The sequence below is a fragment of the Acipenser ruthenus genome, chromosome 4 (assembly GCF_902713425.1).
Source record: "Acipenser ruthenus chromosome 4, fAciRut3.2 maternal haplotype, whole genome shotgun sequence".
Classification (NCBI taxonomy): domain Eukaryota; kingdom Metazoa; phylum Chordata; class Actinopteri; order Acipenseriformes; family Acipenseridae; genus Acipenser; species Acipenser ruthenus.
In genome coordinates, this window is record NC_081192.1 from 59,687,887 (window position 1) to 59,708,118 (window position 20,232).

The 20,232-nt window shown below is 41.4% G+C and overlaps 1 protein-coding gene across 1 annotated transcript in view; it reads right to left on the minus strand.

Annotated features, from left to right (window-relative positions):
• Positions 1-20,232, minus strand: part of LOC117400038 (genetic suppressor element 1-like) — a 147,128-nt gene that overhangs the window by 101,071 nt on the left and 25,825 nt on the right. Inside the window, exon 2 of the mRNA XM_059022604.1 lies at positions 5,282-5,335. Within this exon, the coding sequence (XP_058878587.1) occupies positions 5,282-5,335 (54 nt within the window). The remainder of the gene's footprint in view (positions 1-5,281; positions 5,336-20,232) is intronic.

The following is a 20,232-nucleotide window of genomic DNA, read 5'->3' on the forward strand; positions in this document are numbered from 1 at the left end:
GGGAGCATCGTGTTGGCTCTAACATGGGCCAGTCCACGCCCAAGTGACGGGTTGCCCTCTCCACCACTGACCACATAGGGTCATTAGTGTCCAGCACTTCAGGGTCGTCCTGCCCAGAGTGCTGGGATGCCACCTCGGCCTCTGTGCTCTCCTCCTCCAATAAGGGCTCTACGTCGGATGCGTCCCTTGAGACCGCATCGACATCCCACACTTCCTGGGGTTGGCTGTGAGCCACTGGTGGAGGAGCCACCGGCTGATTAGCGATGGGCCCGGCCGATTGTTCTGGAACCCGAGGCGCCACGTTCGCTAAGGTCATGAGGAGGGATTGCTGTCCCATCATGACCTCCATAAACTGACATTTTGGAGGTGAGCTCAGCCACTCCAAATCTGTCCTGATGTCGCCTGCCCCGTCGAGGGGAGCGAGAGTGCCTTCTACGGCGAGGTGATCGAGATCTCGACCTGGACTCCCGACGGGGATGTGCCCCGCGAGAGGAGGGGCTGCGGGAACGTTCCCGAGCATGCCTGGCTGGGGACCTCTGACCAGCTGTAAGCTGGGAGGATGGGCTCCTGGAGAGCTGCAACGCCATCGACGGCGTCATAACAGACGACGGCGGGGCCGAGATAGTATGGGACGACCCCGAGGATGGGGAATGACCCCCAACCGCCCTCTTTGCTCTCTGGCGAAGGGTGCGTGTCTGGAACCCCGCACATAGATGGCAGTATGCCTTATCCGCCAAGGCAGATGCGGCGTGCTCTGGCCCCAAACACGCTACGCAGTCATCATGCAGATCGCTGGCAGGCAACTTGGCCTGGCAGGTCACGCATCGGTGAAAGCTCGACATAGTGCACGATCACTGATGTGCATGCGTCGAACGCCGAAGTGTCAAACACCGACGGTACGTGCGTCGAGTGCCGAAGCGCCGCGCACCGAAGTGCGTGCATCAAGCGCCGAGCGTCGAGCACCTGAAGTGCGTGCGTTGAGCGCCGACGCGTCAAGCACCGAACGTCGAGCGCCGAAGTGCGTGCGCCGAGCGTTGAGCACCGAATTGCGTGCGTTGAGCACCGAAGTGCGTGCGTCGAGCGCCGACGCGTCAAGCACCGAGCGTCGAGCGCCGAGCACCAAAGTGCGTGCGTCAAGCACCGACACGTCGAGCACCGAGTCCCCAAGCGCAGACACGCTAGCACCAAGCGCTGAAGCGCTGCACAAAGCGCCGAAGCGGAGCACGCCGGAGCATGAGTACCGAGCGTAGAACGCTAGCACAGACGCCTAAGCGTCAGCTGACCCGCAGAGCGGAGACGCTAAGTGCTGGTACAGTGTCCTGGATGCTGTGCACTACTTACCTGCTGGTACTGGGGAATTGCGCTTTGTGGTCGTCTTCCTCTGTGCAGTGAATGGGAATTTATTTATTTATTTATTTATTTATTTTTCGGGACGCTGCAGCAGCACTATATGATAGTGATATGTGACTGGGGCACAATGATATGTGGGCACAGTACAGCTACCACGCGGTTGGTGGAACACACCGCAGAGGTAGTATGTGGGAGACTGCAGTGCAGGCTCCACACACGTGGTCTAGCCAAGGCAAGACCGGGGCTGCAGATACGCTCGAGGCCGAGGCCAACGCAACGCGCGTCCTTCACAAAATATATATATACACAATATATACAATTTTATTTACAAAAAAACCAAAAACACAACACTAATAATTATAAAATAATTATTAACACAGGAAAGACGGAGACCACGAGACAACGCGATGCCGAAGCAAAGCATGAAGGAAATATATATATGTAAAACAATTTATATAATCCTTAAACAAATAATAATCACTCCGAAGAGTGTAACTGAAATAAACTTAGAGAAGGGGCAATAACCAGCTTCTCAAGCCTAAGCTTAGCGAGTACAATCAGTTACCAGCTCTATTACCTACCGCTACCAATGCTGAAGACAAAAGAGGAAGAGAGTCTCTGCGTGCTGCGTATAGTAAGCTCCCAGGGGGCGGGCTTACACGGCAGCTCGCGCAGAGGCCTATCGGCAGCTTTGCTATAAAGCTCAGCCAATCCCTACTGCCTGACGGCAATATCCCATACCTTGATGGTTATTTTCGACTTGAAAGGGAACTACTGTTTTGCTAAGTATTTTACATATAGAATCATGTTTTTATCCTTCCTGTCCATGGCAACAAAAATGTCTTCTAAATTCACTGTGAAATGCTAGCCTAGCACTCAGCAGATCAGTTGTTGTAAATTCTGTAATTATACAGTGGTTGCCAACCAATCAGCATTCTTTAACTAACTAAGGAATTTAAAAAAATGGTGATAAAAGTAACTCACTAAAACATATATTCTACCATCTCGCTGGAAACACACTAACATTCTTTCTTTAAACCCAGAAAACAGAACAAACTAAGTGTTAATCGCAATTCCCATTGTAACAGCTGGGCTCAGTTGGTATCATCCAATAATTGTTTTAGTAGAAATTTTAAACATCCCTTCTCTAACTTCCATCTTCTTTGGTAGTCACTGTAAAGGCTTCTTTCTAAATTCACAAATGACCCTGGGGCTTTTTAGCTGATAAACATTCTTCGTTAATATTTTAAATTAACCCTGTCCTGTCTCGTCTCATGAGCACTTTGATTCTGTTGCCCAAAGTGTACACAAAAAATAAATACAATAAGAAGTACAACTAAAACAAATGACAAACTATAGACAATTGATAAATACCTGTTTTTACATGTAATTGGTATTTACACTGAAGCTGAGATATTATCTGAATATTATTGCTGGCTGAGATTAATGTTCTGACTTGTGCTTTGTTGATACTAATATTTTCTGTCTTTTGTACCATATTATTTTGTTAAGCTTTTGATAAATTTCATAAAAGAAGTTGAGTGTTGCATGTTTTATTGTCGATTGTTATCAATATGATCTTGAACTCGTCTGGGAGATATTTATAATTAAGAGTGCTCATCAATGAAAACCATTACCCTTATGTTGCAGGACGAGACCCCTGCCGGTATAAGCACTGGGTGGTGTAATTTTGTAGTCCATGGGACGGGTGTTACGGCCGAAGGCCTTTAAAAAAAATAAATAAATAAATAAATAATTCCCAGAAGCTGCTAGGGCTAAATGGAGAAACACCTGGGTGCATGTGAGTGAATTCTAAATGTAATTATTGGTTGACAGTTTGTAATTATTATGTGCACGTGTATATAAGGTTGTTATTTTGTCTGTGTTGGGTGGGTGTTCAAGGAGGAGGAACAGGATCGAGTGAGAGAGAGGGGAAATATTGGAAACGAAAATGAAAGAAAGAAGAATAACACATGCTACCCGTGCTGGTAGCACTGTACTTGTTTTGGTGGAGGTAAATCTTTTGTGTAAATCACAAAATAACATACTTTTTCTTCCAGTGGCAGCATTCGGGTACGGGGGTGTATTGTTGTTATAGGCATTATTATCTGTGAAGTGTACATCAGCAGAATAAATCCTTACAACCCCTTGTAACATCAATAAAGACATAAATACCCACATCTCATTCGCTGTAGTAAGCATCCATCTTTTTTTACTGCTCATCTATGGATGGTCTGCAGCACATTTCTTCTGCCAGCGAAAAACAAAACTGCAGACTATAGTACCATATAGTCTGCTTATTTATTTAGTGTACCACATCGAAAAGACACGTTAAACTTTGCAGATGGACACATAACACCCTGCACGCTATTCTCATGGGAGTGACAAATTTGGTCTCGCTTGCGCTCCACGTTGAAATCATGGAGTAAGCAGCTGGGTGGTTAATAAACTATAATAATAAAGTAACTGACAAACTAACGTTAATAAAACTAAAGCAAAACAACACGTCCCTCAGATACTGTAGTTTTCAGGAAAATCTTTCTTAAAGCAGTCCACTAGTAACAATGTACTGTAGGTCAGTCAACAAATAAAGGTGTTTTGAAAAAACAGCTTATTGCTGGCATTACAATATACAGATGTCAAACGAGGGGCATAACTACAAAAATATAAAATTTTCATAAAATTACAAATTAAATACAATGTTCAGGACATTTATCTATCCCATCTGTAGTTTCATCTGCAACAGTGCAGACTGGTTTATGCTGTACTTGCTGTGAAACTGCTTGCATGTGTTTCTCGTATATCCTGTACAGTTGCCTTAGTTAGAGCAGGGCTCTTCAATTAGTTTTTTTAAATTTAAGGGGGCCAGATTGGAAAAAAGCCAGAGTATTTTTCATTTATTCATATTTTTCATTCATTCGTCGCCAATTTTTTCACCCCCGTTTTCTCCCCAATTTAGTATGCCCAATTATTATCTGTATCCTTGGCTCACCGCTTGCAACCCCCCCCCCCCCCCGACTCGGGAAACGGCGGCTGGAACACGCGTCCTCCGAAACATGCTCCTGCCAAGCTGTCATTTTTCGCACTGCGGATCCACAGCAATGCCACCAGACCTATAGTACCAGAGGACAACACAGATCTGGCAGCTCCACTGCAGAACCACGGGCGCCCTATCGGCCACAGGGGAACAAGACTTACACATTTTACCATATGAATAGTACTTTAATAAAAGAACAGTGTGAGAATTCAACGGAGTATCATTACAAACATTTCCTTTCCCTGATTTCATCATTCGCAGTTACAAAGCGAACTACAAATCGAGATGTTTTCACAACCAGTTTTTACTCTATACCACGAATCCCCGAGTTCTCGTACTATCTCTTCCTTCACAGTTTCACACATTATTTTGATTATTTCATTTTGTATATCGTGCGAGGTGCACTTAGCATTGCCTGGTATAGTTTGGTAAACTTTTGCCAGCTCTGGATCTTTTCTTAAAGTGTATTCGAATAAACCCAGGAAGACTCCACTAGATCTATCCGCAGTGTCAACAGATTCGTCACTGCCCCTGAACTGCAGTTCGTGTACTGCAAGGAATTCAATCATGTCAATAATTGCAGCCATATAGTACCGATATTCCTCTCAAGCTGACTGGTATTCACAAGGGTGGATACAGCCTTTCCCAGAGCACCTCGTACTTTTCTTTCATTCCAAACAGCCATACAGTGTAGATGTCCTGTAATGGACTGAATTCCATTCCCAGCTCAAAGACATTATAAACATTGTATATAGTGAACACATCGCAATACAGACTTCCTTATATGTATACAGTTTTAAAAGAAAAAACCTGTATACATATAATTATGTATACAGTTTTTTTTGAAATTCTGAAAAAACAATAAAATGTGCTCTAAAAGATGAGCGTACTTACCAGACAGGGGCGTCGGGGTCTGGGGTCCGTCAGGAGGTGGAGTTGATCGGATTCCTGGAAAAAATAAATACATAAATAAATAGAAAATCAAAGTGAAATACAGGTAGTAGTTGAATGGCTAGTCGTACAGGGACAGCGATCTCAATGAATGGAGGCCTAGATGCGTTGATCTCGCAGCGTCTCTGTTGTTAGCAAATAAACAATTTACTTTTAACTTTAATCTGGAGAATAAGGATTGGGTTCGTTTTTAGGGCAGTAAATGGGGTAATGCGGTGATATAATGTTATTAATGGAGATTGGGAACAGATATAGAAAGTGAAACTTAACACATGCTGGGAGACTGATTCTGTGTGTGTGTTTGGGAGGTGTATCTCAGTAAGGGGCCGCGCTTACCGTGTTATAGATGAGAGAGAAGCATTAAATTGGAAAGTTTTATTAGTCCAAGGAAGTACCTTTCTTATAGGAAAATGTTTGGTATAACATTTTATGTTTTTAGAAAAAGAAATAAAGAAAATAAAAACTGAAATGCTGCATTTTAAGAAATATTTTGCTGGTATTAGTTGTTTATCTTTGTTAATTTGGTATGTTCCAGGGGGGTGGGACTAAAAGGTATAAATAGCCTGGGTCAGCCTTGCCAGGGGAGTCTGTGAGACTGTTGTGACCATGTACAGAGCTAGTGGGATCTGTTTACCAGGTTATAGCTGCTTTTGAATAGCCACTACATTGTTATTTTTTGTTTTGTATTGTTTGTTTTGATTGTATCTGTGATACCACTGTTATTCACAGTTAACCACATGTTCTGAGGTTCTTGCACTGCACTGCTTGTGAATAATAAAATATAGCCAGCTTGGCACAAAGAAAGAAAGAAATACTTTTTGTCTTCATTTGAAGTTTTTATCTACACCCGCACACCGGTCCCTAACATGTCCCTTACTTAATGCATGTTTATTTAAACCTTTATTGGATTCAATTGCGTGCTTCCAATCACAATATCCACTAACAGTAAAGGCAAGGTCAGCATTTCCTGTTAAAGATCCATATTTTCTGCATGGAAAACAAAAAACTGAATCTGACTTAATGGAGTTCTCTAACCATTCCCTATTGTTATACCAAGACAGATTATGATCTTTTTTTGTCTCCAAAACTGCGCGATGGAAACTTCTTAAGGTCTGGTTGAGCTGGGTTTTCCATACCTAAATCATCTGGGGCTGTTGCTGCTACCAGGGCCTGTAAGTTGTTTGAGCTGGCTGAAGGATTTTCATCAGGGCTGTTAACTTCCTCACTGCTTGTCTCCAATACAGATTTATGGCCAGCATCAGACTTGTTTTTATTTATCCACTTTCTAATATCCATAACTCTAGATGGTAGAGGTTAAATTTACACTCACAAAATATTGACTTTGTTTTCTGTGAAACGTTCACTTCGCGCCACATAAGACCCGCCCCCTGCCCTACTTTTTCAGTGTGTATGTTGTACGGCGTACGTAAATTCATAGGGATCCGGAAGGGGGTAACTCAGGGGCGGACACTGTGGGCTTTGTTGTAGATAACTTACTATAAATACAAACCTGACTAAAAAACACTAAATGTTCTACAGATTATATAGTATATTAATTGTTTATCAAGGCGAAGAGTCAAACTGGGTGGGCACCAGCTTGACTTTGGGCGAGCATTGCCCCCGGTGCCCCCCCTCCCCCCCCTTGGCGCCGGCCCTGCTTAACTCATACGCTTATTCTAATTGCAAAATGTAACAAGCTTGTGTTTTGAATTCGGCAACATATCAACATACTAGTACCATAGAACTTTTAGCCCTTTCCAAATATATTGATGCTATTTTAAAGTTTCATCTTTAATGCCCTTAACCCTTTCAGACCTGAATTTAGTTGCACACATGAGAAATATTTTGTATATTTTTTTTCTACTCTTATAGCTACCACAAACAAGGCTCAAATGAAATATTGTCTTTTTCATTTATTTTTTATTACTTTTTTTGTTGTCCATTATGATGGACAAATGGAAAGAACAGTTGTAAAGTATCATAACACAAATAAAAGTCATATTGAGAAATTCTCCCACTAGCATTTTAAAAACATGAATAAAACATTTAATTAAAATAATTTATCTCCTGTAAACAGTTTGCTGGCTTAATGTATGTTTAATATAATTATTCTGCAATGTAAGAAAACAATAAAAATTGTTAAATATATCTGTTCATTTTTTGTTAAAAATTGATTACAGGTACAGTATTGTAATAATTCATTGTGAAGAAAAAAATAAATAAATAATATAAATAAATAATAATAACTTCCAAATGCCCTCAGGGTGAGGTTTTATTTGTGGTGAGCAGCCTTGAAACAATTCCTGCACAAAACAAAGGTGTACTTTGCATTTATCACAGTATTCATGCGTTTTGCCTTTGCAAGATGGTTTCTTGCACCGTGTAGCCTCCTTTTTGCTGTCGTAGTTTGTTTTCATGTGATCCACTAAATCCTCTTGAATCTCTGGAACTGGTCTTCTCTCAGCTTGTACTCGCTTCAACACTGGCTCTTGTTCGAGACTTGGTGTGGATGTAGTGCCCGGGGGTCCCCTTTTCTTCAAAGATTTTGGCTTACCCTGTTGGATGAGGCACATTCATTATGAAGTGTAGGAGGTCCATTACTTATTTGGATGGAATGCTAAACTATCTGCATCTCTTCTGTACTCAAGCCAGCTGTTGACCACAGTGAGGTTGAAGCCATGAGTGACCATGTGCAGTGTCCATTTACAGGACCTGATGTTTGTCCTGTATAGGCTGATTAGCTGGTCAAGCTTGCCCACCCCACCCATGGCTTTGTTGTACTTCTTCACAACCTCTAGACACTGGATTTTCACGTATTTCTTTTTTTTCCCCCATCTCTCAACCTCATCTATCTCACCAACACCAACAAAGTTGGAAGCCAGCAGCACAGACTGGTTGTCAAACCACTTCACTAGTACAATTTTTCCATCGCGGTTCATCACCTGATCAAAGTTTCCCTGTTCCTTCTTGGACATCCCCTTACCCGACTTCAGTGGTGGAAAACGATTGACTCTTGCTGTTCCTGCAGCATGTATTTGCTTGTCTTTCAGCATTTCTAACAGATTGTATGTTGTGAAGAAGAGCTTGCTGGCTGATGTGGAAAACCACTGCAGCTCCTAGGCCTAATCTCTTTTTGTTCTGTGGAGAGATATCTGTCTTGCTGCACTGATAAATCAAGACATAATACGTTATGCCACTTCTGCTGCAGAGGAGAAAGATTTTCATACCCCATGGTTTGGGCTTCCCCTTTACAGAGAGTGTTCCTTGGAAGGGCACCATCTGCTCTCATCTATGCAGAGATCTACCTCCAGAGTAAGAAACAGACAACAGACAACGCTTTCGAATAGACTCATAAAGGGGGCAGGCTTTGAAGAAGACATCTGTGTTTTCTTCTGGCCTCTCCAAGTTGTTGACAAAATGCAAGTTTGAGCGAAGTTGAAAAAATCTCTCACAGGAAAGGGTCTCCGTGAAAATACCTAAATTCACATTAGATTCCCAGTACATCCGCACACAAGGGAACTTAATTACCCCCATTACCAAATGCAGGCCGACCAAGGCTTGGATTTCATACATGGATGTGCACTTGTTGTCTGCTTCTGTACAGCATATAAGTTAGTCATATCTGCCATCAGCTTGAACACCTAATCAGGCACATACTTTTTGAAGTATTCAAAGGGGGGAAGAGGACCACTGCCTTCACAAGACGGATTGCCCCATGCAGTTGTAACAGGGCTAAATGGATAGTGATGCCAGTTGATTTCTTCTTTTTTGGTTATACTGGCCAGTATTTCATCGTCTGGTCCACATGGTGCATCGGGTTCTCCCTCTGGGCCATGTGGTGCATCAGTTTCTCTCTCTTCATTGTCTTTTTCTGGACTGCCTGCTTCAATCTCAATCTCTTCTTACACCTACAGGATATCATCTTCGTCCTCCCCTGAAATTAACAAAGGCTACTGTATTACCATTACTTACATTTCAGTGTTGCTGTTTTTTTCTTGTTCTTAGAAACCTAATTGAACAATCGCTCTAATGCATCATATCATGCATTTTATTACATGGCGAATAAAAATACTGCCGTAGTATTGCAGTACAAATGTAATAATATAACTAATACCCCTTTATGTTTGGTTTTATGTAGGCTTATTGTTCTTTTATTTTATTTATTATTTATGAGCTGTATTTTTATTTTAATAACTGCATTTACATACTGAAAACAGAAAATACTATTATACAATGGCATCAACAATTCTAAAGCTGTTAGTGTTATTATTTCTAATAATTACTGATCAATTTAGTTTAACTGCTAAAATAACTGCCCAAAATAAAACAAAACAACATGCCTACATAATAGGCAAACATAATGGGTATTAGTTATATTATTACTCCTGTGTCCAAAATATTGCATTTGTACTGCAATATTACTGCAGTATTTTTTGTAACACATACAATTGATATCATAGAACCCAGTGGCGTGCCATCATTGTATGCACCGCATACATTGCATGTCCTGTAATTCACAAAAAAAGAAAGAAAAAAAAACTAAACAGTAATATCATAATTACAATACTAAGGGGCTCCCGAGTGGCGCATCCAGTAAAGGCGCTCCTCGCAGGATGTGCCCTATAGCCTGGAGATCGCAGGTTCGAATCCAGGCTATGTCACAGCTGACCGTGACCGAGAGTTCCTAGGGGGCGGCGCACAATTGGCTGAGCGCTGCTCGGGTAGGGAGGGCTTAGGTCGACAGGGGAATCCACGGCTCACCACGCATCAGCGACCCCTGTGGCCGATAGGGCGCCTGTGGCTCTGCAGCGGAGCCGCCAGATCTGTTTTGTCCTCCGGCACTATAGGTCTGGTGGCATTGCTGTGGATCTGCAGTGCGAAAAATGACGGCTTGGAAGGAGCACGTTTCGGAGGACGCGTGTTCCAGCCTCCGTTTCCCGAGTCGGCGGGGGGGTTGCTAGCGGTGAGCCGGGGATACAGATAATAATTGGGCATGCTAAATTGGGGTGAAAACCGGGGTAAAAATAATTGGCGACGACTACATTTTTCATCAAAAAAAATAAATAAATAAATAAATAAAAAAAAAAATAATAATAATTACAATACTATAGTTATGTTTCACATCATAATTATTATTATTAAATATGTTTAGGTCTGGATGTAAGAAGTCATATCACCCCGTGTCCTTTTTTTCCCCACTGCATGCAATGTCCGAATTCCATCCCATTTCTTCCCTAAAAGCTGCACATTGGAATAGGTAGACAGCCCAACGAGATTTTGATAAATTCAAGCCTTGGATAATAATTCGATAATTACACAAGTTCACAGGAAATATAGTACTTCCACACAACACTCACCACGTGTATGAACTGCTTTGACTTCTTCATCGCCTTCCTCATTACTGTCCGAATATTCAATTTCAGACAAATTTCCATCTGCCATAAATTCCAAGACTTCCAGAGCTGTAAACCCTGAGTAAAAAAATGTTTTTTTAAAACTTGTTACATTGCTCCGATTATTACATTTTTAACTAATAATAAAGAAAATCCAACTAATTATCAAATTTCAATTGTACTGCTTCAGACCCAATGTACACTGTGAGTTTTTTATTAACTTTATAAAAAGTATGATATCTAACAACAATCACAATTAAATATTGATTTAAATCACATTAAATGGCAAAACAAATAAAATAGAATACATCTAAAACAATCAAAAACATTTACTTACGCGAGCTACTTCGACGATGCAATGCCATGCTTCAGTTTAATGCGATGTAGTTTTCTCAGTTGCCAGCAGATGGTGCAATATTGACTTTAACTTAGTTAATAACAATCCACTGAAATGTACAATGGGTTGCAATTGATAGAAAATATATATTTCAGAATACAATCAAAAACATGTGACATCCATTAAATGGACACCTGGTCTGCAGTGTTACAAGGATGAATATGTCAATGGTTGTTTTGTGAGGGTCAGACCTGTCACATCAGTCTTTTTAGTTAAACACAGTAAGAATAAACAGCCAGCAGTGTCTGCATACTTGCACTCTTCATTTCCAAATGGACCACGGGATAAGACATGGGGGCTCATATATTAAAGGGTGTTACAAAATTTCTTCCTGCTCAGATAGTGTAGTAATGATGCTAGCTATTACTACAGCAAATTTGTTATAAAAATATGCACATTAAGTGCAATAATCCTTAAAGGGTGCTCAAAATATACATTATATCCTGGTTTGGAATGTGAATTTGCAGCCTTGTACACACTAATCCAGACCATGGGTAGGCCAGATATTTTGAGATATTGTGCAAATATAGATACCCCTGCAGTACAAGGTCAATATTAATTGATAACTTCAAGTTATGTCTAGGGAGACTATTTGGCTCCATGTTCACCAGGAACGTTTGGAACAGTTACATTTTTTTTTGTTTGTTTTTATACCTCCATCACAATGCATATTGGTACCTTTTACCTGTATCAGGTACCTTTTACTTATTTTCTTTGAGAGAAGCAGGACTGGACTTACCACACCATACACTTACCAGCATGCATTGGGGTGTAAGTTAAAAAGTATGAACTGTCCCAAACAATGAACATGAAGCAATACGGTAACCTTGTATCAGTCTCAAGTAAGAAACATCAAAATATTTACAGTTAGAAGCAGAAATGTTGTAAAAGATAAATATTATCACTATGTAAAGAACATTATATTAAAGCAACAGCAAAACATGAAAAATGCATCCTTATACTATGCAGTAGATTGATACTTTTCCAAATTATCTGTAAAGAAAGAGTATGTGTACATCCCATGCATACCTTTCCTCCCCACCAAGGTTTTCCTTTGAAAAATGACTGTACCATTATACCCTAAATCATATCGGCCCTTACAGTATGTTCCACAAAACAAGTGATCCATTACAAATGAGCAAACTATCTGTCTTGTCTCACAGTAATGAGCTCTCACACCATAGTTGTCCTAATTTTTTAACACACACAGAGATAAACCTTGTCAAATTTTAGTTTAACTGCCATTGCCATAGAAACTGTGACTATATGCCCTGTGCTGAAGCACTCTGTTTTGAAACGCTGCTGAGCAGACATCAAATTTAGTCTATGTGACTGTCTGAAACCAGATCTTAATTTCATCTACGACTCTGTCACCGGACAATGCGTATGCCCTCACACACCTACTAATAAACAATTTATAACATCAGGAAAAAAAACCTAGAGCGTGAGCATGATTCCCGTTTTAGGCTTATACATAATATATCTTTGTGTGAAAGAATTTGATACAGGCACGAAATTTAAGAATTCACAACCTCCAACATTATAAATAAAACAAAGTCCACACTGATCTGTTTTTATTTTTTTATGTTTTAAGACGTTTTTTGAATAGCCTTCCATTACTAATTGCCCATTTTCAGTAAGTAACAAAGGGACATATTTTTAAAGCCAAAGCTAGAACAAAACTAGAAACCAACAACTAAGTAACATAATTCAAGGCCTCTTCTTTTACGCACTTTTTAGCTGTTTATTTGTCATTTTCTAAGATTAACCTTTCAAAATATGACCAGCAGTATCCACTTAGACTGTTAGAACGGTGTTTTTTTTCTACGTAGCTTAATATTTTCTAGAACAATTTGAGTCATTTCACAAAACATTCCAGTAAACAGGCAATTTGAATATTGAAATGTGTATAAATTACAATAAAAATTTCAATGTGATGAATAGTTACTTCTTTATTTGAACCCACTTGTATTCTGCAACTATATAGACACGACATTGCTGCAGATCTCCATGTACTGAATTATTACTCATAGAAAACTGGTGCATTTGCATGTTGATGATATTTTATGAGTTACTGTATACATCAAAACTTAAACAAGGAGAGAGCAAATGTAAAGACCCCCAAATAGTTAAAATCTGTTTTATGGTTTCTATCCTGTTATTCACCTGTCAGTGTCTGTTCGGGAAAGACCTGTGATTTGAATGCTTCTCAGATGGGGTAAATTGCAGTTAATTTCACACGTTCCCCTCTGAGTTGCACAGGGTCACATCTAATCTGATTCTTGAAAGGCAAAGCAACAGGGGACTCCTGTGACTGTACAGCTTCCACTACGCTCCTAATAAAGCACCAGCTGTAATGAACACTAAGTACAATAAAAAATGCATAAGCCGAAAATGCAGAATATAAAGGTGCAAATCGAAAAAGAAAACTAAAAACCGATCCCTTGTTGGGTCTGAAAAGGCAATGTTCTCACATCCATTTGATTTAATGCTACTGAAGAAATATTTTAGGTATATATTGTACAGCTGCTATATATGGTTAGGTTTGGTCTAGGTAGAATATGTAATGAACCCATAGCTTGCATTTAAATATTAAAAATCATAGAATGTGAACTATAAGAAACTTTAGCCAAAATGTATATTTTTGTCAAGAAAAGCAAAATTGCTCCTGTGATCCTATTAAAATGTGATATTAAATAGACACAAAACTGAAATTAATGATATAAAGTATTTCAGGAAGAAAATTTGAAGTTCATGATGTAAAGTACTTGATATATGCACTTTATTAACAGGCCTTTTTTAAATACTGTACCATTAAGCATAATCATTATTATTTAATTAGCATCATTATTTATAAATACAAACCATAATAAAACAGTGTACATGTATTACATTACTTAATACTTAAATCACCAGATGACTGTACCAGTACCTAACTTTCAAGAGAATGTGCCACACCCTTCAGAACTACAAAATCTTGTTTTATATATCCAATAAAGACTTTCCATATAATTAGTGGACTATATATATATATATATATATATATATATATATATATATATATATATATATATATTGTGACAAAGCACAACTTACTCGGGTTCGTGCCCCTTTAAAAATACGACCCAGAACAATGAAATTGAGTTTTAAGCGCTAGTGCGCTATTTTTAATAAACAAAATGAAACAAACACAAAACAACACCTAGCTCCTCTTGGAGCACTAACTCAACTTCCAGGAACACCCTTCCTAACACGGGACAGCTAAGCTGTTTTCCCGTCCTTACAAAAACACACTGGTGTCACACCGCACTTACTTCTTCTCTGGCTACTCGGAGACAGAGCACCTCTCCTGCCTCCTTCTACTCAGCAGCCTAGAGCAGACTGACTGCTCTCCTTATAAACCCTGCACCTGGCTCTAATTTACAATCATAGCCAGGTGCAGGTGATAATTAACAATAAAACAATTAACAGAAAACATTCCGCACATGTTTTTACTGCAGAGAGGTTTTAACCCCCTCCCTGCTGTCTCACACATCCCCCCCCATGTCTTTTCAAGACACCGGCCATACCACGGCCACCTCCCTCCACCCTTAAAAGACCACCCAGCCTCAAGTCCAGCAATGTCCATTGCCGCCCTCTTCCACGGGCGGGCTTGAGGATGGGTCGGTCCTTCCGGCGCTGCCAGGAAGGGACCGCAAACCGGCGACACGGGACCCCACCGGGCTAACAGGGCCGACTGAAGCGTAGGCCGGGGCACTGGAGGATGCCGCAGTGGACACAGGTCTTCCCCTGGGAACTGGCGCAGTGATGTCCGATCACCCAGGGGGAGCGAAGCAGCTAACAGGGGGAGCAACAGCGACGTCTGGCAGCAGCCCAGCGACGTCTGGGTGCTCGGGGAGAGCGGAGCAGGTAACCAGGGGCAGAGCTGTGGCCAGTGCTGCAGACTCCTGGGCTCCAGGTCCAGCACAGGGAGGTCCAGGAAGACCGGCAGGGTGTCCAGGAGCAAGGGGTGAGGGACTGGACGCAGCGGCGCCGAACTGGACTGTAGGGGTGGTGGTCGGGGCTGTGGTGGAGGTATGCTTTTCACCTCCTCCCCTCTGGGCTCCGGAAGCGGCGGCTCCTCCCCTCTGGGCTCCGCAAGCGGCGGCTCCTCCCCTCTGGGCTCCGCAAGCGGCGGCTCCTCCCCTCTGGGCTCCGCAAGCGGCGGCTCCTCCCCTCTGGGCTCCGCAAGCGGCGGCTCCTCCCCTCTGGGCTCCGCAAGCGGCGGCTCCTCCCCTCTGGGCTCCGCAAGCGGCGGCTCCTCCCCTCTGGGCTCCGCAAGCGGCGGCTCCTCCCCTCTGGGCTCCGCAAGCGGCGGCTCCTCCCCTCTGGGCTCCGCAAGCGGCGGCTCCTCCCCTCTGGGCTCCGCAAGCGGCGGCTCCTCCCCTCTGGGCTCCGCAAGCGGCGGCTCCTCCCCTCTGGGCTCCGGAAGCGGCAGCTCCTCCCCTCTGGGCTCCGGAAGCGGCGGCTCCTCCCCTCTGGGCTCCGGAAGCGGCGGCTCCTCCCCTCTGGGCTCTGGAGCTGGAGTCAGCGGGGTACCTCTTGCTTGCTCCCACTTTTGGAGTAGCAGGTCTAGCTCTGTCAGCTCCGGATCCGGTAGCCCCCACTCCTGTCTCCACTTCTTTGTCTGCTCTTTCTGAGCAGCGGTGTTACGATTGATCATTGCGATCAATTCTTTAAAATCCATTTTCTGGGTCGTAGGGGTGCCCACACTCTCTGCCCGCATTCTCCACCATATGTGACAAAGCACAACTTACTCGGGTTCGTGCCCCTTTAAAAATACGACCCAGAACAATGAAATTGAGTTTTAAGCGCTAGTGCGCTATTTTTAATAAACAAAATGAAACAAACACAAAACAACACCTAGCTCCTCTTGGAGCACTAACTCAACTTCCAGGAACACCCTTCCTAACACGGGACAGCTAAGCTGTTTTCCCGTCCTTACAAAAACACACTGGTGTCACACCGCACTTACTTCTTCTCTGGCTACTCGGAGACAGAGCACCTCTCCTGCCTCCTTCTACTCAGCAGCCTAGAGCAGACTGACTGCTCTCCTTATAAACCCTGCACCTGGCTCTAATTTACAATCATAGCCAGGTGCAGGTGATAATTAACAATAAAACAATTAACAGAAAACATTCCGCACATGTTTTTACTGCAGAGAGGTTTTAACCCCCTCCCTGCTGTCTCACAATATATATATATATATATATATATATATTACTGTTTTCTGATAAGTTGACTAATTACAAAAATGTATTTTAAAAAATAAAACAAAATCGGAGAAACAAAATGTAATTGTTACCTTGCAAGAGGTATGCTGTAGGTTTTAATCCAGACATGGTTTCTCTAACACATTGTTGTTCAGGTAAAAAATTCAAAAACCCTGGATGGTCCTTCTCCAGTAACTTAGCTGAATACACGCTTAAAAAATACAAATAAAATTCAGACATTCACTGTCAAGTTAACTGAAGCTCAGCAAAGGATTCTTCACTGTAAATCTGGTCACAGAATCCTTATTGATTCATCTTTCAGGTGTCCGTCCCCCCCCCCCCCCCCCCCTGGTTTTGAAAGAGAGTCTGTCACAGACTTTGCTGCTGTACCAGCATCAAAAAGTATATACCATGCAGAAGGCTACAAATGAAGATGGTCACCACAGTTGCATTAAAATGCAAAACAGCAATACAACAAAAATGTGGCCATGCCCCTTATCTGGTTAGTAACCATGGAAGACATTATAGTTCCTTGCTGTTCATCTAGTAGAGTGCAGCAACATCTCCCAAACATAAACCCCGGCAGCACCTTTTGGCTGCAGATTACAGAGGTCTGTTTATAGATATCCTGATCAAATTTCATATTATGTTCCCGTCCACACAATCTTTCCTCAAGCGTTGCCTGGCAAAGTGACAATACATTTAGGTCGGGACAATGAATGTGCAGCAGCTGAGGACAGCTTTCTTTTGTCTGTTCAGTAATCAGAGTTTTTCTGCAGGAAAGCCTGCTGTTGCTTACAGTCTCAGTGTCTCTCTCTCTCTCTCTCTCTCTCTCTCTCTCTCTCTCTCTCTCTCTCTCTCTCTCTCTCACTCCCTGTGTAACTCCCTCTTACATCCTGTGAAGTAACTCAAGAACATCCCCAGAAAGCAGAGTCACCTTTCTTTGAACTGCACAAAAGAACCTGACCTCCCCCTCAGGGTCTCCTACCCCACAAGGTCAGTAGCTAACAGCCTCCACTGGAGGCCAGCCAAGCCCTCCTCATGAAAGAAACAAGTGCTCCTCGACGAGCAGGTAATGAGGTGATTCTACTCAAGTCCCTAGAAGACATGCACTTTAGTACAATCATGTAACTGTTAGATTTATAGTAAGGGCAAAGAAACAGCAGAATCCTGTGAAACCAGGAAGTAAACACTGGGCAGATGTCCAGGTCCCACGCTAACACATCAATTAACTTTTCCTCACATCACATGGTTGATTTGCTGTTAAGAGAAGTTACATTTATTGTAGTTTCTTCAAAACCACATTTAAATAAGTAATGGGAACCTATTTTTTTAAATAAAAAATAGGTTCTATTACATTGGAAAAGGAGATAGGCTGGCCTTTACATCGAATATCGTATTGCACTGCCTTCTTTAATCTCACCTGGAAGTTTGCTTTTTAAAATGTAGAATTCAAACTATGCTGTTGGTGGAACAAACAGTTTCCAGTATTGTTTGGAGTTACCTTCAGATGATTGTAAATGTTGGGGCCCTACGGTGACAATGGAATGATTCTGTAACAGTTGCAAATGGTACAACAGAGGTAACATTTTAATATATTTTATATTGTATACTGAGTATCAAAAGAAACGGATCACTATTATAACACATTTATTTTCGAAAAAAAAGGTATATAAATGATGGACATTGACAAAATGTTTTTGGTTTCTTTTTAAATCACTCAATCATTCATCCTTGACCATGACATGCTTGAGTGACTATGACTGAAGCATATGCACTTAATCACTTAATTAGTGAGGCAGTTGATTGGACACTGGATATGGAGTGATTTCAGCTGTTGAATTACAAGCTTGAATAAAAGCAATAAAGAAAATCATGTTGGCATGTTGGAGGCTAGACTTGGGAAGCGTAGTGTGGCTCACCGTCTTGGGTGCTCACAGCCAGCAATTTCAAACCTGGTGAGACAGTATAACCAGACACACTCTCAATGACAAGCCACGAACTTGGTGACCAAGGGTCACAACACCTGCCCAAGATCGACAGATCATTTTGCAGCATCTTCGTGATGTCAATTGTTAATCAGACCAATAAAAAGTCACTGCACCTGGTCTAAAACAGAGTTTGTCATTTTCAATCACATCTAGTGAATTTTATCCAAATATAAGTGATATGTTTCTTTTGATGCTCAATATATTAAAATGGTATTAACGAAATGTAATCAAGTATTTTTTTGCAGTACATACTGTCCTATCAGGATCACTGTACAATATTGTTTCTAATAGTGCCAACAGAATGCATTAAAAAGTGCCAATTAGTGCACATTTTAAAGAAAAATTTAGAAACAAAGCTCATTTTAAATGGGCGTTAATAGCCCTACCAGATTCAGATGATGCTTAATTCATACTTTTCTTACAAATTACCTGAGCTAGAATTCCCTAACTACCACAGATTTACATGAGAGCAAGCTTCAAACCTACCCTTTGCCTCTCTTTTTGAGACTGCCTGCAATGCTACTAAATGCCCATTGTTCTTTTTAAATATTTATTTGGATTCCAGAGTAGACCCAATACAGTGGTCAAACCATGAATGATGAGTGCCATACTAAAAACGAAAAACACAACATCACAGTATGATACAAACATGCCAAATGCATGCCAATTGTGTTGTGGTTTTATTATGTTGGTTTCTAGCTGTTTACAAAAGGCTAACTAAGTCATTTTCCCTGTGACCTAGCCCTTATAAAGGTTTACCATAGTAAAAGCATAACAAAGTGTAATAAAGCAAAGTGAAAGCATGGTAAAGCATAAGTAAGCATTGTAAAGCACAGAGAGGTATGGCAATAAACATGGCAAACCAGTATACACTATGGGAAAAGCATTGTAAGCTGCAAAAATACTATGGTAAACTTCTATAAAGGAAGCTAGATTTGAACACAGGCATCTTTACTGGTTTGGGGCATCTTGACCTTAGGTAGCCATTAAACTGAATCTCTTAAGAGTCAAACCCAATCTATATTTGTAAAGCACCTTCTAAATTACCTGTGCTGTATGTCAAATCTTCACTTGAAATTAATTTATAAATATTATATGGTATGATATTCTATTAGCAGAAAGCACCCATGAGACTTGACTTGATTAAATATTCTTCATTACAAAATCCAGTTGCCAAGAGACTGGATGGATTGTTAGATTGCCCAGAAAGAGTGTGTTGACTCTTTCTTCTTAAGGCACAGGGTTGATTGCCTTTTCCATCTATTGTTAATATTACAAACAACAAAACTACTACACATTCACACTATAATTTTCCAACACCGTATATATCTCCTGTGGCTCCGCTCATCTAAACACCAAACAATACTGTACTGATCCACCGTGTAATCACCTATTCACTGCCACAGCACAGCACTCCAACACCACATACATTAACCTCAACTCAAATTCAACTAACACCACTAAGCTCATCACTCTTTACATGCCCCTGTGACCGGAGCCTAATTAATAATCACTTCTTTAATTTACGGCCCCAGCCACATTCCCATGTGTGTGTTCTGGCAGGGAAGAATTTAATCCCCTCCCTGCCAACCCAATATTCCACTGTGGCAAAGTGGTTGATAGTGTGCAGGTGATCAATGAACAGACAGATAATTATAATCCAGGTGCAAAGTTTGTTTAATGATATTTTTGTGTCCAGTGCCTGACGGCAAAACAAACAGTAAACAATAAATGATGTTAGGTGTACAGCAGCGTGTGTTACTTAATTTGTAATCCCTGGGTTTGTCCTGAAATAATAGTCCCGTTTTTATTATACACCCACACAAAACACAAAACACATACACAAGTACGTTAGTGCGTG